Source organism: Convolutriloba macropyga, chromosome 1 (assembly GCF_964194025.1).
Source record: "Convolutriloba macropyga chromosome 1, txConMacr16.3, whole genome shotgun sequence".
Taxonomy (NCBI): domain Eukaryota; kingdom Metazoa; phylum Xenacoelomorpha; order Acoela; family Convolutidae; genus Convolutriloba; species Convolutriloba macropyga.
The window spans coordinates 14,640,212-14,664,831 of NC_134468.1; the positions used below are offsets into that span (position 1 = coordinate 14,640,212).

Genomic DNA, 24,620 nt, shown 5'->3' on the forward strand with positions numbered 1-24,620 from the left:
GTGATGTGGCAAAACGGTAACAAAGCTTCTCAAAGACGCAAGATGTCAGACTTTCATTAGGATTTTGTGTTAGCTCTTTTAATGGACGTTTGTGGCGTAAGTAAGCTCAAATACAGTTATTAGTGACAACGGTTTAACCGTTTTGAAAGAATACTTCGAAATCTGAAACTTGGAGATTCAAATTAGTCAGTGGCGTCGCGGAAACTTTTTTCCTTATAGTGAGTATAGTCTTAGTAAGTAACATTTTATTAATGAGCGTAATTAAAGAGAAATTAAATTGATTAGATTATACGTTTTGCGAAGTGTTTTGTGTCAGCGTACAGATCAAAACATTAGATATTGAAAGCGCGTCTATAAATCCAGTATTTGCTATCACAGATCTTTAAACATCAATGTCTTCCTGGTTGTCAAGCTTCTGGTATCCAGGGAGACCCTCTCCTGTGTCCACTGGCACTGTGTTTGTCTGCAGAATAACTCCGGGAGCAGAGGGAGGAGTGGCAATTATCATTCCATTGTTGTTCCTAAAACCACTTATATTTATTCTCAGAACTATTAATAAGTAATTTTTGTCAAAAATTTTGGGTCTTTCCCAAAGCTTAGTGGTCAGATAACTTATAGCCCCCAAACATGGTAATTATACCATATAGCTATAACTTCCTGGGGAGGGGGGAGGGGGGAGGGGTGGAGCTATAATGGGAAAGACCCGAATTTTTTTGGATAACAAATTATTTGCAATTGCTTTTCGTTTGTTTGCAAATCATTTGCAAAATCCTTGAGAGTCCTGTCAATCACCAAACAAAAGATGAAAACATGCTTCTGTCCAGTTACCAATAAGAGCCAAAACCGAAATCTTAAAAAATGATACAAAAACAAAATTCGAACGCATTCTGAAAGAGCTGGTCAAGTTCAAGGATCGTTACAAAATTGTGTTAAAAGATGGGCACCAAAAATTATTTGCGGTGCTACATAGTTTTCGTGTTGCTGAAAATCATATTTTTCTGATCGTTTTTTCAAAAGAATAATTTTGAACTTTCTAGTAAAATTGCTGAAAAATCCACAACCGTTTATGAAGTACTTGTTCTTACCTTGACTTTCGTGAACAGCAAATGAGGAAGAATGCTCCGCAGAGACAGGAGCTTAGCAGAAGGGCCACTAGGCCGAATATGACAGGACCACCGAAAGAGTAGCTCAGCATGCCCAGATTCTCCTTCACATAATCAACCCCCGAACAGCAAATGTGCACTATGGACAATTTGTGAGACAGATCAATTACTACTTTTTCTCTTTTCTTACTCTTTATGGAAATTAAAAAAGCCTAAAATCTTCTCACCCCATAAGCAACTGTAGTTATGTATTGTACTTATTTCAACTTTCATCTCAATTTTAAGGAATTTTAAGGAGGAATAGGCATGACTACCTTTTTTTTATTTTTAGCCATATTAGTGGGTACGGAAACTCTTGCTCAAAAGTATTTTTTGTCCAGCTAATCTTGGACAATTAATATCAGGGGTCCTTGCATATTAATGGTTCGCTTTTTATAAACACGCTTTAGAAATTCTATTGAAAGAAAAAGGTTTTGAAATGTTACGTTTATATAAACCCAGGATCAGCCCGCCATCTGAGACATGTATTACGCGCTTGGGACCTGACCAAAAGTCAAGCATGAAGCAGAGTTTGATCACATGGGTCAAGACTATGGAAAGTAGGCCGAACAGACCAATAATTGGGTATCAGCCAGACCGAGCAAACCGATTTCATGCATGGGCTATACCAAGACCAACACTTCGCCCAGACTGTGGTTTGTTTTGCACCGTATCCCTTTAATCATCCCAAATCGGTATGTCTAATACATGCTTTGAAGCACGAATCTCATCCTGGGAACATGCACATTTTATGGGGTCTCAGTCCAAGATAGCAATTTAAGAGGAAAGAAACACTAAGATAAACCGTGTCAAAATTTCTCCCTGAACCCCCCAAACCTTGCTCGTGTAGGTGATAAATCATAGATCTCATACCCACAGTTACCACCCCCCCCCCCCCGACAGAAAACTAAAGGATGTAAAATTTATTGATCATGCCCAGGGGACAGCAGTAGTCTCCGCCAGGTGCACTATTGTCAACCAGTTGAAGTAACTCAGTTGACACAGTGGGACACTGGTCATTCGACTGACACGTCACCGCATTCCCACCAATCCCAAACTCTTCCAATTCTAAAACACACAAGTATTTGTTAGCCGTTCTTCCAACTCCACCCGACTCATTATAGGCTTTTGGGCTGAGTACGGCAACCTAAGATGGGTGTGATCGGAATAGAATTTGGTCGTGGACCTCCGCATGAGCAACATCCGATGCCAAAATTCAATTTTGTTCAAAATTTTAAATACGCTCTGTTTTAAATCCCATTGAAGAACGCTGGCATTGATTGATCTTGACTGCTTTCTAAACTGGAATTACAAGCGTTATCATTTTCAAGGATTATCAGCTTTACCAAAGACGCGATTAGTATGTGGCACAAATTTTGAACATAACGCCCCCCACCACCCCCCCCCCTACACACACCACATTCACACACACACACACACACACACACACACACACACACACACACACACACACACGCGCGCGCGCACACCCACACGCACGCACGCACGCACGCACGCACGCACACACACATACACACAAATACACACAGACACACACACACACACACACACACACACACACACACCTCGATGTTCTTTTTCTTGAACTACATGTTATCATCCTCCAGTAGGAACGTTTTTGTCAAACGGACAGTAACGGGGCAATTAGAAGCAAAAAACTACTAGTCAGAAAATGTTCACACTTAATTGCAACTTACTAGCTCCAATTCCTGTGAACTGTTGGACCGCATAGAGATCTTTGGAGCAGCAGAAGGGGATGCCAAAAGTACCACTGCAACACTCACTCACTCCACCCCCACAGTTGAGACATAGAAATGTCATATCCTGTACAGCCTCTTCATCTTCATCAGTCTATCAACAATGCACGAAACTATCCTCAAGTTAGACAGACCAATGACATAGATTTTTCTTGCAGACGCCGATGTCTCAATTCATGAAAAGACAATTCTCGAAAAATACCAGACAAGCAAAAACCGCAATCCTTAAATTGTATTTCGCAATCCTTTAATTCATTTTCCCGACTTTGGTTGAAGCACAAAATACTGTCATCGAGTTTGTTTTGATGATAGACAATGTCCTCGGCTAGATTTCCAACTAATGTCAAAACCTGTTGTTCTGCAAATAATGTATTCAGTTTTCTTACTTTTCAGCATTGTGGTATGCAGTAAATTAAGTGACAGAACGGAATTAATTCTAAACTTTTATCCCCCTCCTTATTAGATCCTTATTAAATGAATTTTAGAGTAAATAATTAGTGAAAACCTTAGATGCAATGATTCGCTATACCACCTAATTTTGTAATGGTTTTCAAAAAATTACACCCAACAGAGGCGAACTGATATTACCAGACCTTTTTGGAAAACTGAATTTCTCGGTAGAATCTCTTCACTCACTCATGACCTTAACAATTGCCTACAAAATTTATTACGGATAGATTGAAGAGCTGATTTTGTTTTCCTTGGCACTTTCCGAATTGGGATAAAATGAATAAAAATTAAAAATTGAAAGTTGTGAACTCGCGTTGTGAATTTGTGAAAATCAAAAAATGAAAGGAACAAGTGAACTCGCGTTCACTCGTTCCTTTAAGGGCCATGTATATAAAATTCTCATTTTATTTATGCATCCCTTTTTCTCATTTTATTTATGCAAGGAGTGATTTTATTCGTGTCAAAGGACTTCAGGCTCGTTTGAATTTCAAGGATTTTGCAGGAATGTTTTTTTTAACTCATAAGCAAGATTTTAGACCCACAAGTTTAGTCGAAATCAACTCAAGTAGAAACCCACAGGACAAAAGTCATATACAGATGCACTTAAAGGAACACTTTATACTAATGATTCATTGTCGCCAAGTTTGATTCACCTAACTCTCAATTCAGGGTTTTACTAAGCTTCTCTAAGGTACCAAGTAACTACTACTTTGCTTTGCTTAATTAATTTGGACTTATCTCAAGCTATAGTGAAGCTCTAAAGCTTTTTTGGCGGTCAATCGTTTTTTCTGAGCTAGTCCTAAATTATCAGAAAGAGAATTGTGAATCTCTGAAATTAAAAAGTGATTATAGGATGTATATACCAATATGATTTCGAGAACAGGGGAGCAATTGAATCAAGAAACGTAGGCAACATACAATGTTTATCTTTTCAAAGTTGTCTCATTTTATCAATAAAAAAGAGAAAAAATAAGACAACAGGTTTCTTTACCAAACGTTAATCTAAAATTCTCTGAATTTCATGAATTATACCTCATAATGCAGGACTTGCAATTCAGTTGCACATGAAGAGCCAGCTACCGTCATTGTAGTAAAAAATCTCAAGAGTTTTTGAGAGATTGATTTATATTCCTGAGGGATTAGCACAACTGTTCAATGAAAATCATATGGTCAACTATAATAGACAGGAAACTCTTAGCGATGATATGAGGGTTTTTTTCAATAAATATGTCCTTGAGATCTTTTCTCTGGCAAAATCCCAAAAATATGAGAAATCTTGAATTTTTTGAAATCACAAAACGGCTTTTGAAGCAAGTTATATAACGTAGCTAGATATTTTTATATCAAATTTACAGTTGATCACTTTAAAATTAAATAGCAAAAATTGTCTTGTCAAGTTGAAGAAAAAAAGAAAGTGGATCAGAAGGAATTTTTGATCTCTTGCCACTGAAAAACTGTTTCAAACATTATATAGAATACAACTAAGCCCCAATACAAATCTGCCCTGACATTAAAAAAGTCTTTTTTATGGCTACGTGCTTTGGTTTCCAGTCATTCTCCTTTTCTGATTGTCAGCCAACGAATCCTTTCAGTTAAAAAATTGTTTTCTGAAGTTCTCGAATCCCCGGTAACCGACTCTTTGCTGTGTTTCCGCTTCTTATTTATGCAATCTATTGAAAAAAGATAGATATGGCGCTTGTCATCCATTATATCAAAATTTCTTTGTTTTAACAGTTTTCCTTCTACGTTTGTGCTTTGAGGTAACAACTTTTGTCTTTGTTCTTACGACTTCAGTTGAATAGGTTTTTTCTCTCTAAACTGTAGTTGAGAATTGCTATTTAAGAGATCCGAAAAGGAAGATTTAATTAACGCTTTTAATTATTCAAGAAACGAAACGTCATCTTGCCTTGCCAACTTGCAAAAATTGATAAAGTGGATGAAAAGCAATTTTCTTTATCTTTTTTGGATCTTTTCCGTTTGTGCCCCCACAGTACGTTATGCACCCCCAGTTACAGAGCACGTGCCATTACATAGTAAATAACCATGTAAAAATGTGGCACGTGCGTCGGTGGGGGGGTGCAAATAATATGCACCCACTAAGCTCTAGGGGCACAAACGAAAAAGATCCTTTATTGAGTAATACTGGGCCCCAAGTTAAAGAAAGCGGGAAAACTACAATCATATATCGTAAAAATTGCTAAAACCATCTGTTAACTAATTTCGACAATCTATAAGGTAAATTATATTTAATTCCGACATTGGTTTGCTTATCCAAGAACCGTAGAAGTAGGTTTTTTTACCGTGCTCTATCAGTTCTCACATAACCTACTTTTATATCTCCACCACATCCCGGCCCTAGTGGGAGTGATCTTGCTTATTCTTTCTGTTTGTCCCCCAAAACATGACAGGTCTCGGTAAGATCCTGGAAATTCTCGCTTGTTTATCTTATCAAGATGTCTTTAGTTTTTGCGATTAACATACAAGTTTGTACATATCTTGACGTTTTCTTGGCAAGAATCTTGCCAAAATCTTATCAAAATATGTCAGATTGTAGTTTGTTCATATCAAGGTGTTTCAAATTTCAATTCGCTGGGAACATTCAGAATTGAATGTACTTAGTGTTTGGGGTAAAACTCTTGAGGTCAGAAGTTGCGGTGTTAAATGAATGGAGTTAAATGAAATGGGGTGGAAAGAAGTAGAACCTCTCACATTCAATGGTGTTTTGCTTCGCATACTCAGATGCTATATTTAGGCACTTGATGAAAAATTTGATCAGGTCTCTTTTAAAGCCGAAAACTATTCAAAAATGACTCAGTTCTGCAACTGAATCAAAATACAAATAACCCACTTCTTCCTTGAATTAAAATAACCATAAAAAATTGATAATTGAGGAAATTTTTTTAAAAACGTTAAAGAAACAAGATTTTGTGGGCTTACCGATTGTTCTGATGGTGAAAATTGTTCCTCGAATGATCGGAGTTCATCAGCCACCACTGTGTCGAATTGGCAGCTGAAAATATGAAACCCTTTATTCCGAAGAGGATTTTTTTATAGCTCGCGGAAACTCTGTCTTGAAAGTATAAACTCTATACTTAAATTCGCTATATTCTCCGCAAAAATTGTCAGATTTGTCAGTTGAAAAAAAACTTTTCACCGTTATTTTCCGCTGATTTCTATTTTCGCTATTATTGCGGACAACCAGGAAAAATGCAAATGCGAATAAAGTATTGTCCTCTCAGCGTTTCTGTTTTCTAAAGCTATTTTTAAAAACCTCTAACCGAGCGGCACATGGTGCGTAGATATCTTGAAAAATCTTGCAAGATAAGCGTTGGAGTTGGACTAGGGTAGTTTTCAGTATTAAAGTTCTGCTGCTCAGAAAACCATAGACCAATTACAGATACATCAAAAAATTGCTTTATGAAAATATCCGAAAATTTTTGTATTCATGAATAACAAACAAAAACAGCCGAATCGTAAAATTTCGATATGCTTGGGTTTAAATCTATCGCCTGCATCAAACGAATAAAAATGCGGAGTTCCATTTTGTAGGAGTAGAAAGTTGTCGGCATAATCTGCTTTGCAATCTTACTTATCTTTGGTTGCAAAGCGTATGAAAGCTTCGATACATTTGCTTTGAAGTTACGCTCTCAATTTCACCTTGAAAAATACTTCACACCCAAGTTGAAATTGCCTTTAATTTTCCCCAAAAAACTTGGGGAAAAACTTGTGAAGTTATTCAAGATAAGATATGAATACAGTGAAGTTACAGAATTTAGTGGTGAAAATGGTGAATTATTCACCGCTAAATATTTTGCGGTTAAACTACATAAATTAACTACTTGGAAAAAATTCCAAATATATGAAGGATGAGATGTGCAAATGCGTTAAACGGAATGTATTGTCACGGCAAATAATTTCAAAGTTCCCAATAAACGTTGGTAAATAAGAGGAATTGCTCGGAAAAGCAGAAAGGGTAGGCAAGGGCTCTACGGATTATTCAAACTTTTTTTGCTGCTTTTGATCATTTTAATAAGAGTTACTACATTCGGCGGTCATTTAATATATTTCAACTAATATTTTTTGGAACACGTCCTTTTAGAGATGGCAATACATAAATTCAATGCATTCACTGCAAAATTTTTTTATTCCATTATCAATTTTAATAGTGCTTTCCTCAAAAATCACCACATTTCCCGCATTAATCTAACAATTATGTAATATTTTGCAAAGAAAAATTAACTTTTCACCCCTGAGCGTACATTATCTTGCCATTACCATTTCCCCCGTGACTATCAAATTATTAGTCGTTCATGACGGTGTCCCCTTTTTTGCAACATTCTGTCGTGTGATTTTTTTAGTCTGGTTTAAACCCGTCTTGTTGAAGCAAAAACCAAACACAAAGACCCAAACTATTTGACTCCAAGTTAAGTTTAAAAGGTTCCGCTTATATATTACCCAAAATTTTGAAAATCAGTACTTTTGAAAGTTTGATTTCACATCGAGGCAAAGGTTTATTAACTTTTCAACGATTCAAAATCATGAGGAACAGGAAAAATTGCTATGATTTAAAACTTATTTTTGATACAGTTGTACGTTAGTGGTATAGTGGTATTCTAGCCGCAAACATATGCAAAACTGAAACAATATCTTAATACATGAATCAAAACACAATTTGCAATAATAACTACGAAAGAAACTTGATCAAAAGTTTGGAATTGCGAAATCAATTTGCGAGTTGCATTGACAAAATGTGGACGCTCCATCTGTGGTGATAAAAGAGCGTTATAAACTAGTAATCTAATAACCATAAATGTCGTTTGTTATGCAACTGCTGAAATGGCAACGAGAGTTGACTAAAAACCTTGCCGCACAGGTGTTATCGACCTCTCGAAGATATTCAACTACTCGGTTTCACCTCGGCGTTTCATAACTTCTCGATGGCGGTCATAAGAGTCTGGTAATATTCATCATTACATGCAAGTTAATAACTGAATATAAATTTCACAAGTTTCCATAACTAAGAACTGATGTAATGTAAATGTCGAGTGTTGCTAGCATTATTTCCAATCGATTTGTAATCTTGTTCACAATTTGGTTGACTTTAAACAAATGAATTTCACGGGATTCGTTTTCTGTGCCGGTTTTGTACAAATAAATCTCATTCAGTTCTCATATCGTTTTTGATTATAGTGTGAGATAGTATGACTACGATCAGTTGCAAAAATAAAAAAGAGGCGAGAATAATATTGAGGTAAAACTGAAAAAATCTTAAAAATCAATTGTTTCAAAAATGATTTAAACCAAACAATTACAATCAAGAACTACTCTGAACTCTAATATTTTCAAACAACCTTTTGCAATTTTAATTAACTATAAAAGTCAAGCAAATTAATTGTTTCTTAACTTAGGAATAAAACAGAGGCAACGTATCTTATGTTCGACAACCAATTTAAATGAGTTCTTAATTTTTGAACAGAACGTGACAACAATATCTCTTTTTGAGCTTGTTTGATAATAACTTAACCGAGTGATATCTGAATATGCGGATGCTTGCACAAATTTAAAGGTTGCCTGTGTTTTAAAGCCGAATAAAAGAGATTGACTTTGATTTTGTTTTTTCTCTAAAATCAGTTACAACAAACTTTTTTGTCATCTAAGTTTGATAATTAATGGAACAAGGCCGTAATGTCTTGTCTTCTCAAAGCACTGGGTGAAGAACTAAATACTCAACTGGTTCTCTTTATTTGGTGCCTTTGCCTCGGGTAGTAACTTTGACGTAGCCGATTACGAGTGCCACCCTTAGAAACGCAATCGAGTGTATGATAGTTCAATAGGAAGATTTCAATAATTTGATATTTAATGAGGAAATCTGATTTTTAAATTTTTTGAACAGCGTATTTATTTCATATTTGCCTGAACCTTGCTAAAATTTTTCACATAACAGTTATCGATTTTGTTGAGATGTTTTATTATAATAAAGTGTCAGATAAAACAGTAACGGGTAATGATAATTTTAAGATGATTGTTTTTAAGTTTTTCATGTTCTTCTTAGCTCATCATTCATTTTTTCACAAATCAAAAACATTTTTATATGTCAGCTCCGTCTGGCTGTGGTGTGTGCTTCTACGCTGAATGTTTTTTTACAGAACCAAAATACCATGGATTGAGTGACCTTGTCATAAAGTTGATAACTTCTCTGACTGCTGAATTTTTTTTTTGATATTGAGAAAACTTACTATCAGGTATTCAAAATTATATTAAAAAATAATTTTGTTAACTTTATCTTGAAACTGATTTCCTGAAGTTCTATTGAACGTTACATAACACAAAAATTATGTGCATATATGCACTACCGACCTTCTTTGTTTTAAACCTACAGTAGCACAAAAAATATGAACTTCGACTTTTTTCCTCATAATTACTCATAAGCCATCACTTATTTTTACGTTTTTACGGAGACTAGCTAATTTTTGCGGGTACTAGGACAAGTTAAGAGCACTTCAGCGAACTTACCAAAATGATGCCACCAGGAGCATAATTTGACTAAGTTTGTAAATCGGCATAATTTCAGATATACAAAACAGTTGTATCAGTTGTCTCCAAAATAGACGCTTATTTGCTGTATAGATCTGTTTTTTGTATTTGTGCAGTGTAAAAGTATTATTGTTCGTTCGTGCTTTCAGCGTCAGACTCAAAAGCACCATTGACCAGCTGTTTGTTCAAATTTTATGAAGCTCTCATTAATCATGTAGTAATTCTAGGCAATTATGGTGGCTATTCGAGAAGGTATTGCAAACCGTTCTGACAACAAAGTGCCCCCCCCCCCTGAATTTAGAATTTTTAATGCGCAGGATCTTATGGTGGAATAAATAATTGACAAGATCTTGTCCTGTCATACTTTCAGGGAATTTATATTAAAAGAAATAATGCAAAACTCAGGATATAAATCATCTGCTCAACTAAAAACAAGTTCAAAACTTTTTACTTGAAACTTGAAGTTTCTTTGAAACTTGAAGTGTTTTTAAAATTGAGATCATCGAGAGGATTGAAACAAGGAAAAATTCAGTTTCACAAGAGGGCCGCTCTTGCTTCAAAGCCCTTATTAGCGGCATGAAAAGATGCGTCGTATGATTAAGCGAAATTGCGATTAAGCGAAACCTATTCCTATTTTCGTAGCCATTAGGCGAAAATTTCCAACAAGTATTTTGTGGAAATTGGGGGAAATTGTTTCTGTAAGATATTAACATGTTAAGGCAATTGTTAGGGACACTTAGGTACCTTAAAGAATCAAGTAGAGATAGAATCACCGTTTTTAAGCGTTTTAGCTAGCTTTCGCCTAATTCCGACAAATTTGTAGCGCAAAATTTTGGCCTAGTGGCTACAAAAATTCTTTTTGCATAGTCTAGTTTCCCCTTCTTTGTCAAAACATACTAGAGCTTCCTTATTTCGATCTTTGGGAAAAGCTGTAATATTGTTCTAAGTAATTTAAATAATTGTTTCTGAACTTTTTCAAAACGGCGAATATGAATATTAGCAGATTTTTGGTTTGTCAACCAATTATTTATATTTCTCCAGATAAAGAATTATACGGATTCTTTTTATTAATTTTTGTTGAAAAAACAAACAAGATAAACGTATTCACGATTTTTTTTGTCTGGTCTTCTAAGAATTCTACAAAAAATTTCCCAAAAATGGTATCCCAAAATAAACAGAAGTGTTAAGAATATTAGAAAGCAGGGAATAATGAAAAATATATTAAATTCAACTTACGTTTTCTACGTTGCCAAAATTTAAAATTGAATCTAGACAATTTTTTGTAAATATGTGTTTTGAAGCCAAAAACAACGGACAGCAAAAAATTTCCTGAGCAGAGAACAAAAAAATGTTAAATCTGACGAATTGAATTTTCAAGATTTGTTAATTTTTATTGTACTTGGAGGAGAATGCAATAGGCACAGAGTGTACTTTTTGAAGTTTTGCTATCAGATTTTTATCATTTCGATTGCTTAAAATGTTGCATTTATTAAGGTCATTAGTGGCGTATGTACTGGCTGAGCAGTACTGACTGAATTTAAGATTTTCTGTATTCAACAACATGCACCATGCTGTGTGTATGAATCTCAAACACTGAGAACTGTTGTTAAACATTTGCATGCATTTTTGGTTTTTTGAAAAAACTGCAGAATCTACAAAATATGCTACTTTATTGCTGTTAAAGTTATAAATTTTTGACGTAATGTTTTTGTGACTCAAGTTTTTAATTTGATTGATTGCTATTAGTTTTGAATTACAAGCAAAAATTGGGGCTGACGGAACAATCTGATCAATTGCCGAAATTGTCCTCAAATGCAGATACCTAGTTTTCAAAAACAGGTTTCGTTTTTTTTTTGTAGTGGGAAAGGCCCAACCTGTTAAAAACAATTTTTTTTGTTTTGTTAGTTTTTAAAAATTGTTTTTTTACAACAATCAAATGCTATCACATTCCTTTAGTTTTTAGGAAGCATGGTTAATTGGAAGGAAAATGACTTCTTAGATTGCTTTCCATTCTGAAAAACTTATTTGTATGTTTCGTTTTGCAAAACTATTGCATTTTCTGTTTTATCACAAAATGCATTTTACTTCCAGTAGTTCAATAGAGCGCTTTGATTCGATAGAAACCTTTTTAGTTGAAAAACGATCACAAATATAATTTTATGCGTTTTTTGTTTGGAAAGTATGGTGGAGACTTTCACGCTAATGTCTTATAATTCTTCCCTTAGGAAGCTTGAGAGATGCGTGGGAATATTTTTCTACTCAGTAACTTATAAGCTGTTCTTGTTTGTGTATCATTTGAAATTAGGCAGACATATGCGCTGCTTTCGACCCCACGTCCTTGCTGTATAGCGGTAAAATACTTAAGACCAATGACAAAATAAATGAAAATGCATAAATTCAAATAACGAATATCGCGTTTTGCTTTCATTTTCAGAAGTGTTTTTTCTATTTTTTCTTGTAGTAAGTGCAAGTAGCTTATATGAAGTAAGTGCAGGTAGCTTATATGAAGTAAGTGCAGGTAGCTTATATGAAGTAAGTGCAGGTAGCTTATATGAAGTAAGTGCAGGTAGCTTATATGAAGTAAGTGCAGGTAGCTTATATGAAGTAGGTGCAGGTAGCTTATATGAAGTAAGTGCAGGTAGCTTATATGAAGTAAGTGCAGGTAGCTTATATGAAGTATGTGCAGGTAGCTTATATGAAGTAAGTGCAGGTAGCTTATATGAAGTAAGTGCAGGTAGCTTATATGAAGTAAGTGCAGGTAGCTTATATGAAGTAAGTGCAAGTAGCTTATATGAAGTAAGTACAGGTAGCTTATATGAAGTAAGGGCAAGTAGCATATATGAAGTAAGTGCAGGTAGCTTAGATGAAGTAAGTGCAGGTAGCTTATATGAAGTAAGTGCAGGTAGCTTATATGAAGTAAGTGCAAGTAGCTTATATGAAGTAAGTACAGGTAGCTTATATGAAGTAAGTGCAGGTAGCTTATATGAATTAAGTGCAGGTAGCTTATATGAAGTAAGTGCAGGAAGCTTATATGAAGTAAGTGCAAGTAGCTTATATGAAGTAAGTACAGGTAGCTTATATGAAGTAAGGGCAAGTAGCTTATATGAAGTAAGTGCAGGTAGCTTAGATGAAGTAAGTGCAGGTAGCTTATATGAAGTAAGTGCAGGTAGCTTATATGAAGTAAGTGCAGGTAGCTTATATGAAGTAAGTGCAGGTAGCTTATATGAAGTATGTGCAGGTAGCTTATATGAAGTAAGTGCAGGTAGCTTATATGAAGTAAGTGCAGGTAGCTTATATGAAGTAAGTGCAGGTAGCTTATATGAAGTAAGTGCAGGTAGCATATATGAAGTAAGTGCAAGTAGCTTATATGAAGTAAGTACAGGTAGCTTATATGAAGTAAGTGCAGGTAGCTTATATGAAGTAAGTGCAGGTAGCTTATATGAAGTAAGTGCAAGTAGCTTATATGAAGTAAGTACAGGTAGCTTATATGAAGTAAGTGCAAGTAGCTTATATGAAGTAAGTACAGGTAGCTTATATGAAGTAAGTGCAGGTAGCTTATATGAAGTAAGTGCAGGTAGCTTATATGAAGCAAGTGCAGGTAGCTTATATGAAGTAAGTGCAGGTAGCTTATATGAAGTAAGTGCAGGTAGCTTATATGAAGTAAGTGCAGGTAGCTTATATGAAGTAAGTGCAGGTAGCTTATATGAAGTAAGTGCAGGTAGCTTATAAGAGGTAAGTGCAAGTAGCTTATATGAAGTAAGTACAGGTAGCTTATATGAAGTAAGTGCAGGTAGCTTATATGAAGTAAGTGCAGGTAGCTTATATGAAGTAAGTGCAGGTAGCTTATATGAAGTAAGTGCAAGTAGCTTATATGAAGTAAGTGCAAGTAGCTTATATGAAGTAAGTACAGGTAGCTTAGATAAAGTAAGTGCAGGTAGCTTATATGAAGTAAGTGCAGGTAGCTTATATGAAGTAAGTGCAAGTAGCTTATATGAAGTAAGTACAGGTAGCTTATATGAAGTAAGTGCAGGTAGCTTATTTGAAGTAAGAGCAGGTAGCTTATATGAAGTAAGTGCAGGTAGCTTATATGAAGTAAGTGCAAGTAGCTTATATGAAGTAAGTACAGGTAGCTTATATGAAGTAAGTGCAAGTAGCTTATATGAAGTAAGTACAGGTAGCTTATATGAAGTAAGTGCAGGTAGCTTATATGAAGTAAGTGCAGGTAGCTTTTATGAAGTAAGTGCAGGTAGCTTATATGAAGTAAGTGCAGGTAGCTTATATGAAGTAAGTGCAGGTAGCTTATATGAAGTAAGTGCAGGTAGCTTATATGAAGTAAGTTCAGGTAGCTTATATGAAGTAAGTGCAGGTAGCTTATATGAAGTAAGTGCAGTTAGCTTATATGAAGTAAGTGCAGGTAGCTTATATGAAGTAAGTGCAGGTAGCTTATATGAAGTAAGTGCAGGTAGCTTATATGAAGTAAGTACAGGTAGCTTATATGAAGTAAGTGCAGGTAGCTTTTATGAAGTAACTGCAGGTAGCTTATATGAAGTAAGTGCAAGTAGCTTATATGAAGTAAGTACAGGTAGCTTATATGAAGTAAGTGCAGGTAGCTTATATGAAGTAAGAGCAGGTAGCTTATATGAAGTAAGTGCAGGTAGATTTTATGAAGTAAGTACAGGTAGCTTATATGAAGTAAGTGCAGGTAGCTTATGTGAAGTAAGTGCAGGTAGCTTATATGAAGTAAGTGCAGGTAGCTTATATGAAGTAAGTGCAGTTAGCTTATATGAAGTAAGTGCAAGTAGCTTATATGAAGTAAGTACAGGTAGCTTATATGAAGTAAGTGCAGGTAGCTTATATGAAGTAAGTGCAGGTAGCTTATATGAAGTAAGTGCAGGTAGCTTATATGAAGTAAGTGCAGGTAGCTTATATGAAGTAAGTGCAATTAGCTTATATGAAGTAAGTACAGGTAGCTTATATGAAGTAAGTGCAGGTAGCTTATATGAAGTAAATGCAGGTAGCTTATATGAAGTAAGTGCAAGTAGCTTATATGAAGTAAGTACAGGTAGCTTATATGAAGTAAGTGCAGGTAGCTTATATGAAGTAAGTGCAGGTAGCTTATGTGAAGTAAGTGCAGGTAGCTTATATGAAGTAAGTGCAGGTAGCTTATATGAAGTAAGTACAGGTAGCTTATATGAAGTAAGTGCAGGTAGCTTATATGAAGTAAATGCAGGTAGCTTATATGAAGTAAGTGCAAGTAGCTTATATGAAGTAAGTACAGGTAGCTTATATGAAGTAAGTGCAGGTAGCTTATATGAAGTAAGTGCAGGTAGCTTATATGAAGTAAGTGCAGGTAGCTTATATGAAGTAAGTTCAGGTAGCTTATATGAAGTAAGTGCAGGTAGCTTATATGAAGTAAGTGCAGGTAGCTTATATGAAGTAAGTGCAGGTAGCTTATAAGAAGTAAGTGCAAGTAGCTTATTTGAAGTAAGTACTGGTAGCTTATATGAAGTAAGTGCAGGTAGCTTATATGAAGTAAGTGCAGGTAGCTTATATGAAGTAAGTGCAGGTAGCTTATATGAAGTAAGTACAGGTAGCTTATATGAAGTAAGTGCAGGTAGCTTTTATGAAGTAAGTGCAGGTAGCTTATATGAAGTAAGTGCAAGTAGCTTATATGAAGTAAGTACAGGTAGCTTATATGAAGTAAGTGCAGGTAGCTTATATGAAGTAAGAGCAGGTAGCTTATATGAAGTAAGTGCAGGTAGATTTTATGAAGTAAGTACAGGTAGCTTATATGAAGTAAGTGCAGGTAGCTTATATGAAGTAAGTGCAGGTAGCTTATATGAAGTAAGTGCAAGTAGCTTATATGAAGTAAGTACAGGTAGCTTATATGAAGTAAGTGCAGGTAGCTTATATGAAGTAACTGCAGGTAGCTTATATGAAGTAAGTGCAGGTAGCTTATATGAAGTAAGTGCAGGTAGCTTATATGAAGTAAGTGCAAGTAGCTTATATGAAGTAAGTACAGGTAGCTTATATGAAGTAAGTGCAGGTAGCTTATATGAAGTAAATGCAGGTAGCTTATATGAAGTAAGTGCAAGTAGCTTATACGAAGTAAGTACAGGTAGCTTATATGAAGTAAGTGCAGGTAGCTTATATGAAGTAAGTGCAGGTAGCTTATATGAAGTAAGTGCAGGTAGCTTATATGAAGTAAGTGCAGGTAGCTTATATGAAGTAAGTGCAGGTAGCTTATATGAAGTAAGTGCAGGTAATTTATATGAAGTAAGTGCAGGTAGCTTATAAGAAGTAAGTGCAAGTAGCTTATTTGAAGTAAGTACTGGGAGCTTATATGAAGTAAGTGCAGGTAGCTTATATGAAGTAAGTGCAGGTAGCTTATATGAAGTAAGTGCAGGTAGCTTATATGAAGTAAGTGCAAGTAGCTTATATGAAGTAAGTACAGGTAGCTTATATGAAGTAAGTGCAGGTAGCTTATATGAAGTAAGTGCAGGTAGCTTATATGAAGTAAGTGCAGGTAGCTTATATGAAGTAAGTGCAGGTAGCTTATATGAAGTAAGTGCAGGTAGCTTATATGAAGTAAGTTCAAGTAGCTTATATGAAGTAAGTGCAGGTAGCTTAAATGAAGTAAGTGCAGGTAGCTTATATGAAGTAAGTGCAGGTAGCTTATATGAAGTAAGTGCAGGTAGCTTATATGAAGTAAGTGCAGGTAGCTTATATGAGGTAAGTGCAGGTAGCTTATATGAAGTAAGTGCAGGTAGCTTATATGAAGTAAGTGCAGGTAGCTTACATGAAGTAAGTGCAAGCAGCTTATATGAAGTAAGTACATGTAGCTTTTATGAAGTAAGTGCAGGTAGCTTATATGAAGTAAGTGCAGGTAGCTTACATGAAGTAAGTGCAGGTAGCTTATATGAAGTAAGTGCAGGTAGCTTATATGAAGTAAGTGCAGGTAGCTTATATGAAGTAAGTGCAGGTAGCTTATATGAAGTAAGTGCAGGTAGCTTATATGAAGTAAGTGCAGGTAGCTTATATGAAGTGAGTGCAGGTAGCTTATATGAAGTAAGTGCAGGTAGCTTATATGAAGTAAGTGCAGGTAGCTTATATGCAGTAAGTGCAGGTAGCTTATATGAAGTAAGTGCAGGTAGCTTATATGAAGTAAGTGCAGGTAGCTTATATGAAGTAAGTGCAGGTAGCTTATATGAAGTAAGTGCAGGTAGCTTATATGAAGTAAGTGCAGGTAGCTTATATGAAGTAAGTGCAGGTAGCTTATATGAAGTAAGTGCATGTAGCTTATATGAAGTAAGTGCAGGTATCTTATATGAAGTAAGTGCAGGTAGCTTATATGAAGTAAGTGCAGGTAGCTTATATGAAGTAAGTTCAAGTAGCTTATATGAAGTAAGTGCAGGTAGCTTAAATGAAGTAAGTGCAGGTAGCTTATATGAAGTAAGTGCAGGTAGCTTATATGAAGTAAGTGCAGGTAGCTTATATGAAGTAAGTGCAGGTAGCTTATATGAAGTAAGTGCAGGTAGCTTATATGAAGTAAGTGCAGGTAGCTTATATGAAGTAAGTGCAGGTAGCTTACATGAAGTAAGTGCAAGCAGCTTATATGAAGTAAGTACATGTAGCTTTTATGAAGTAAGTGCAGGTAGCTTATATGAAGTAAGTGCAGGTAGCTTACATGAAGTAAGTGCAGGTAGTTTATATGAAGTAAGTGCAGGTAGCTTATATGAAGTAAGTGCAGGTAGCTTATATGAAGTAAGTGCAGGTAGCTTATATGAAGTAAGTGCAGGTAGCTTATATGAAGTAAGTGCAGGTAGCTTATATGAAGTGAGTGCAGGTAGCTTATATGAAGTAAGTGCAGGTAGCTTATATGAAGTAAGTGCAGGTAGCTTATATGCAGTAAGTGCAGGTAGCTTATATGAAGTAAGTGCAGGTAGCTTATATGAAGTAAGTGCAGGTAGCTTATATGAAGTAAGTGCAGGTAGCTTATATGAAGTAAGTGCAGGTAGCTTATATGAAGTAAGTGCAGGTAGCTTATATGAAGTAAGTGCAGGTAGCTTATATGAAGTAAGTGCATGTAGCTTATATGAAGTAAGTGCAGGTAGCTTATATGAAGTAAGTGCAGGTAGCTTATATGCAGTAAGTGCAGGTAGCTTATATGAAGTAAGTGCAGGTAGCTTATATGAAGTAAGTGCAGGTAGCTTATATGAAGTAAGTGCAGGTAGCTTATATGAAGTAAGTGCAGTTAGCTTATATGAAGTAAGTGCAAGTAGCTTATATGAAGTAAGTACAGGTAGCTTATATGAAGTAAGTGCAGGTAGCTTATATGAAGTAAGTGCAGGTAGCTTATATGAAATAAGTGCAGGTAGCTTATATGAAGTAAGTGCAGGTAGCTTATATGAAGTAAGTGCAAGTAGCTTATATGAAGTAAGTACAGGTAGTTTATATGAAGTAAGTGCAGGTAGCTTATATGAAGTAAATGCAGGTAGCTTATATGAAGTAAGTGCAAGTAGCTTATATGAAGTAAGTACAGGTAGCTTATATGAAGTAAGTGCAGGTAGCTTATATGAAGTAAGTGCAGGTAGCTTATATGAAGTAAGTGCAGGTAGCTTATATGAAGTAAGTGCAGGTAGCTTATATGAAGTAAGTGCAGGTAGCTTATATGAAGTAAGTGCAGGTAGCTTATATGAAGTAAGTGCAGGTAGCTTATAAGAAGTAAGTGCAAGTAGCTTATTTGAAGTAAGTACTGGTAGCTTATATGAAGTAAGTGCAGGTAGCTTATATGAAGTAAGTGCAGGTAGCTTATATGAAGTAAGTGCAGGTAGCTTATATGAAGTAAGTACAGGTAGCTTATATGAAGTAAGTGCAGGTAGCTTTTATGAAGTAAGTGCAGGTAGCTTATATGAAGTAAGTGCAAGTAGCTTATATGAAGTAAGTACAGGTAGCTTATATGAAGTAAGTGCAGTTAGCTTATATGAAGTAAGAGCAGGTAGCTTATATGAAGTAAGTGCAGGTAGATTTTATGAAGTAAGTACAGGTAGCTTATATGAAGTAAGTGCAGGTAGCTTATATGAAGTAAGTGCAGGTAGCTTATATGAAGTAAGTGCAGGTAGCTTATATGAAGTAAGTGCAGTTAGCTTATATGAAGTAAGTGCAAGTAGCTTATATGAAGTAAGTACAGGTAGCTTATATGAAGTAAGTGCAGGTAGCTTATATGAAGTAACTGCAGGTAGCTTATATGAAGTAAGTGCAGGTAGCTTATATGAAGTAAGTGCAGGTAGCTTATATGAAGTAAGTGCAAGTAGCTTATATGAAGTAAGTACAGGTAGCTTATATGAAGTAAGTGCAGGTAGCTTATATGAAGTAAATGCAGGTAGCTTATATGAAGTAAGTGCAAGTAGCTTATATGAAGTAAGTACAGGTAGCTTATATGAAGTAAGTGCAGGTAGCTTATATGAAGTAAGTGCAGGTAGCTTATATGAAGTAAGTGCAGGTAGCTTATATGAAGTAAGTGCAGGTAGCTTATATGAAGTAAGTGCAGGTAGCTTATATGAAGTAAGTGCAGGTAATTTATATGAAGTAAGTGCAGGTAGCTTATAAGAAGTAAGTGCAAGTAGCTTATTTGAAGTAAGTACTGGGAGCTTATATGAAGTAAGTGCAGGTAGCTTATATGAAGTAAGTGCAGGTAGCTTATATGAAGTAAGTGCAGGTAGCTTATATGAAGTAAGTGCAAGTAGCTTATATGAAGTAAGTACAGGTAGCTTATATGAAGTAAGTGCAGGTAGCTTATATGAAGTAAGTGCAGGTAGCTTATATGAAGTAAGTGCAGGTAGCTTATATAAAGTAAGTGCAGGTAGCTTATATGAAGTAAGTGCAGGTAGCTTATATGAAGTAAGTTCAAGTAGCTTATATGAAGTAAGTGCAGGTAGCTTAAATGAAGTAAGTGCAGGTTGCTTATATGAAGTAAGTGCAGGTAGCTTATATGAAGTAAGTGCAGGTAGCTTATATGAAGTAAGTGCAGGTAGCTTATATGAAGTAAGTGCAGGTAGCTTATATGAAGTAAGTGCAGGTAGCTTATATGAAGTAAGTGCAGGTAGCTTACATGAAGTAAGTGCAAGCAGCTTATATGAAGTAAGTACATGTAGCTTATATGAAGTAAGTGCAGGTAGCTTATATGAAGTAAGTGCAGGTAGCTTACATGAAGTAAGTGCAGGTAGCTTATATGAAGTAAGTGCAGGTGACTTATATGAAGTAAGTGCAGGTAGCTTATATGAAGTAAGTGCAGGTAGCTTATATGAAGTAAGAGCAGGTAGCTTATATGAAGTAAGTGCAGGTAGCTTATATGAAGTGAGTGCAGGTAGCTTATATGAAGTAAGTGCAGGTAGCTTATATGAAGTAAGTGCAGGTAGCTTATATGCAGTAAGTGCAGGTAGCTTATATGAAGTAAGTGCAGGTAGCTTATATGAAGTAAGTGCAGGTAGCTCATATGAAGTAAGTGCAGGTAGCTTATATGAAGTAAGTGCAGGTAGCTTATATGAAGTAAGTGCAGGTAGCTTATATGAAGTAAGTGCAGGTAGCTTATATGAAGTAAGTGCAGGTAGCTTATATGAAGTAAGTGCAGGTAGCTTATATGAGGTAAGTGCAGGTAGCTTATATGCAGTAAGTGCAGGTAGCTTATATGAAGTAAGTGCAGGTAGCTTATATGAAGTAAGTGCAGGTAGCTTATATGAAGTAAGTGCAGGTAGCTTATATGAAGTAAGTGCAGGTAGCTTATATGAAGTAAGTGCAGGTAGCTTATATGAAGTAAGTGCAGGTAGCTTAAATGAAGTAAAGGCAGGTAGCTTATATGAAGTAAGTGCAGGTAGCTTATATGAAGTAAGTGCAGGTAGCTTATATGAAGTAAGTGCAGGTAGCTTATATGGAGTAAGTGCAGGTAGCTTATATGAAGTAAGTGCAGGTAGCTTATATGAAGTAAGTGCAGGTAGCTTATATGAAGTAAGTGCAGGTAGCTTATATGAAGTAAGTGCAGGTAGCTTATATGAAGTAAGTGCAGGTAGCTTATATGAAGTAAGTGCAGGTAGCTTATATGAAGTAAGTGCAGGCAGCTTATATGAAGTAAGTGCAGGTAGCTTATATGAAGTAAGTGCAGGTAGCTTATATGAAGTAAGTGCAGGTAGCTTATATGAAGTAAGTGCAGGTAGCTTATATGAAGTAAGTGCAGGTAGCTTATATGAAGTAAGTGCAGGTAGCTTATATGCAGTAAGTGCAGGTAGCTTATATGAAGTAAGTGCAGGTAGCTTATATGAAGTAAGTGCAGGTAGCTTATATGAAGTAAGTGCAGGTAGCTTATATGAAGTAAGTGCAGGTAGCTTATATGAAGTAAGTGCAGGTAGCTTACATGAAGTAAGTGCAGGTAGCTTAAATGAAGTAAAGGCAGGTAGCTTATATGAAGTAAGTGCAGGTAGCTTATATGAAGTAAGTGCAGGTAGCTTATATGAAGTAAGTGCAGGTAGCTTATATGGAGTAAGTGCAGGTAGCTTATATGAAGTAAGTGCAGGTAGCTTATATGAAGTAAGTGCAGGTAGCTTATATGAAGTAAGTGCAGGTAGCTTATATGAAGTAAGTGCAGGTAGCTTATATGAAGTAAGTGCAGGTAGCTTATATGATGTAAGTGCAGGTAGCTTATATGAAGTAAGTGCAGGTAGCTTATATGAAGTAAGTGCAGGTAGCTTATATGAAGTAAGTGCAGGTAGCTTATATGAAGTAAGTGCAGGTAGCTTATATGAAGTAAGTGCAGGTAGCTTATATGAAGTAAGTGCAGGTAGCTTATATGCAGTAAGTGCAGGTAGCTTATATGAAGTAAGTGCAGGTAGCTTATATGAAGTAAGTGCAGGTAGCTTATATGAAGTAAGTGCAGGTAGCTTATATGAAGTAAGTGCAGGTAGCTTATATGAAGTAAGTGCAGGTAGCTTATATGAAGTAAGTGCAGGTAGCTTATATGAAGTAAGTGCAGTTAGCTTATATGAAGTAAGTGCAGGTAGCTTATATGAAGTAAGTGCAGGTAGGTTATATGCAGTAAGTGCAGGTAGCTTATATGAAGTAAGTGCAGGTAGCTTATATGAAGTAAGTGCAGGTAGCTTATATGAAGTAAGTGCAGGTAGCTTATATGAAGTAAGTGCAGGTAGCTTATATGAAGTAAGTGCAGGTAGCTTATATGAAGTAAGTGCAGGTAGCTTATATGAAGTAAGTGCAGGTAGCTTATATGAAGTAAGTGCAGGTAGCTTATATGAAATAAGTGCAGGTAGCTTATATGGAGTAAGTGCAGGTAGCTTATATGAAGTAAGTGCAGGTAGCTTATATGAAGTAAGTGCAGGTAGCTTATATGAAGTAAGTGCAGGTAGCTTATATGAAGTAAGTGCAGGTAGCTTATATGAAGTAAGTGCAGGTAGCTTATATGAAGTAAGTGCAGGTAGCTTATATGAAGTAAGTGCAGTTAGCTTATATGAAGTAAGTGCAGGTAGCTTATATGAAGTAAGTGCAGGTAGCTTATATGAAGTAAGTGCAGGTAGCTTATATGAAGTAAATGCAGGTAGCTTATATGAAGTAAGTGCAGGTAGCTTATATGAAGTAAGTGCAGGTAGCTTATATGAAGTAAGTGCAGGTAGCTTATGTGAAGTAAGTGCAGGTAGCTTATATGAAGTAAGTTCAGGTAGCTTATATTAAGTAAGTGCAGGTAGCTAATTTGAAGTAAGTGCAGGTAGCTTATATGAAGTAAGTGCAGGTAGCTTATATGAAGTAAGTGCAGGTAGCTTATATGAAGTAAGTGCAGGTAGCTTATATGAAGTAAGTGCAGGTAGCTTATATGAAGCAAGTGCAGGTAGCTTATATGAAGTAAGTGCAGGTAGCTTATATGAAGTAAGTGCAGGTAGCTTATATGAAGTAAGTGCAGGTAGCTTATATGAAGTAAGTGCAGGTAGCTTATATGAAGTAAGTGCAGGTAGCTTATATGAAGTAAGTGCAGGTAGCTTATATGAAGTAAGTGCAGGTAGCTTATATGAAGTAAGTGCAGGCAGCTTATATGAAGTAAGTGCAGGTAGCTTATATGAAGTAAGTGCAGGTAGCTGATATGAAGTAATTGCAGGTAGCTGATATGAAGTAAGTGCAGGTAGCTAATATGAAGTAAGTGGAGGTATTATATGAAGTAAGTGCAGTTAGCTTATATGAAGTAAGTGCAGGTAGCTTATTGACGTAAATGCAGGTAGCTTGAGTGAAGGTAGCTTATATTCAAGTACTTTTTATTACAAAATTTAAACACCAATGGAAATTTTCAAAAAATGCTTTGCAACTATAGCTACTCATGAAACTTCAGGAATTTATAATATTGACAACTTTGTTTGAAACTATTTGAGTTTTGTATCATAGCGGCTAAAATGGTTACAGTGCTGTTCTATTGGTAGTTCTGGAACAAAGAAGTCCGTAATTTGTCGATGATTTGTTAAAGACTGCTATTGGGATGCCAAATAACTGAAAACATTAGGATTTAATTTTAATTTTTTTTTATGATTTTGGTTCCAGTGAAATTTGGTTCTTGAAATATTTACCGGTCAACTAAAAATCAATTGTTTGATTAAGTGAAAACTACTGGCCTATAAAGGTCAGAATTGATATCATAGAAGAGCTTGTCAAACTTGCTCAACTGTGTACGAGACTGTTATAATAAACCATTTTTATACGCTGAGATGGAACAATTTAATGTATTATTATTAAAAAAGAAATTTTGGTTGGAATATCCAAAAAATTATCTCACATGCAATCTGATGGATATGCACAAAATTTTCTATATTTTTTGCATTAATTTCTTAAAATAAAGAATGCCCCTTCCACATTTGAGCAAGTATCCGACAAGTTTTTCCATGATATCAATTTTCTCTTTCTATTGGCCAGCGAAGATTGACCAGAAATGTTTGACGTTGTCCTATAGGTCGCGTCCATTAAATAAACTTGGAGGTTCAGAACAATTAAAAGCTGTAAAAATCATTCAAATGCTTTCACAGTCAGCGCAAAGGTGTCGCATTTTGTAGAACGATAACCGATGAGTGCAGAACTTTACCTGCCGAACAGGACAGATTACATACCAATTCCCTTTTTCTTGAAGTCTGTTGTTTTATTGGTGATTTATTGGACTGTAACTGGCCAGATCATTAATGCAGCGTGTGTGGCACTCTTTTTCTTAGTAACTTCAATGTATTGTCTCTTCCACAGCTGAGCAAATTTCTGACAAGCTTTTCTTCAAATTCAATTTTGTTTTTCTATTGGTCAGTCGAAATTGACCCGAAATTTTTGACGTTGCCATATAGATCGCAGCCACTAAATAAAATGGCAGGTTCAGAAAAATCATTCAAATGCTTTCACAGTCAGCGCAAATATATCGCATTGTGCCGAACCATAAATGCTCTTTTTGAGTTAAGGAATAAGCCTTCCAAATCCTTCAATACTTGGTAAACAAGCCAGATAAAAAAATTAGATTGCATATCAATTCCACTTCTCATAACTTTTCTTGACTTTTGTTAAGGTTGCAATGGTGATTAATTGGATTGTGACTGGCGACATCATTAATGCAGCGTTAGTAGCATTCCTTTTTCAGACTAACTTCAATATACTAAATGATTTGGAAAATTTCAACAGATCAAATCTTCATAGAAAAAAA

At 35.6% G+C, this 24,620-nt stretch overlaps 1 protein-coding gene across 1 annotated transcript; it reads right to left on the minus strand.

Moving 5' to 3' along the window:
- Positions 1-228: 228 nt before the first annotated feature.
- Positions 229-10,074, minus strand: LOC142345810 (uncharacterized). The gene is made up of 6 exons (XM_075398187.1): positions 9,884-10,074; positions 6,308-6,380; positions 2,861-3,014; positions 2,079-2,210; positions 1,086-1,242; positions 229-521 (listed from the first exon to the last, which is right to left on the minus strand). The coding sequence occupies exons 1-6, from the start codon at positions 10,072-10,074 to the stop codon at positions 383-385; spliced, it is 846 nt and encodes a 281-aa protein (XP_075254302.1). The 3' UTR covers positions 229-382.
- Between the last annotated feature and the right edge of the window lie 14,546 nt (positions 10,075-24,620).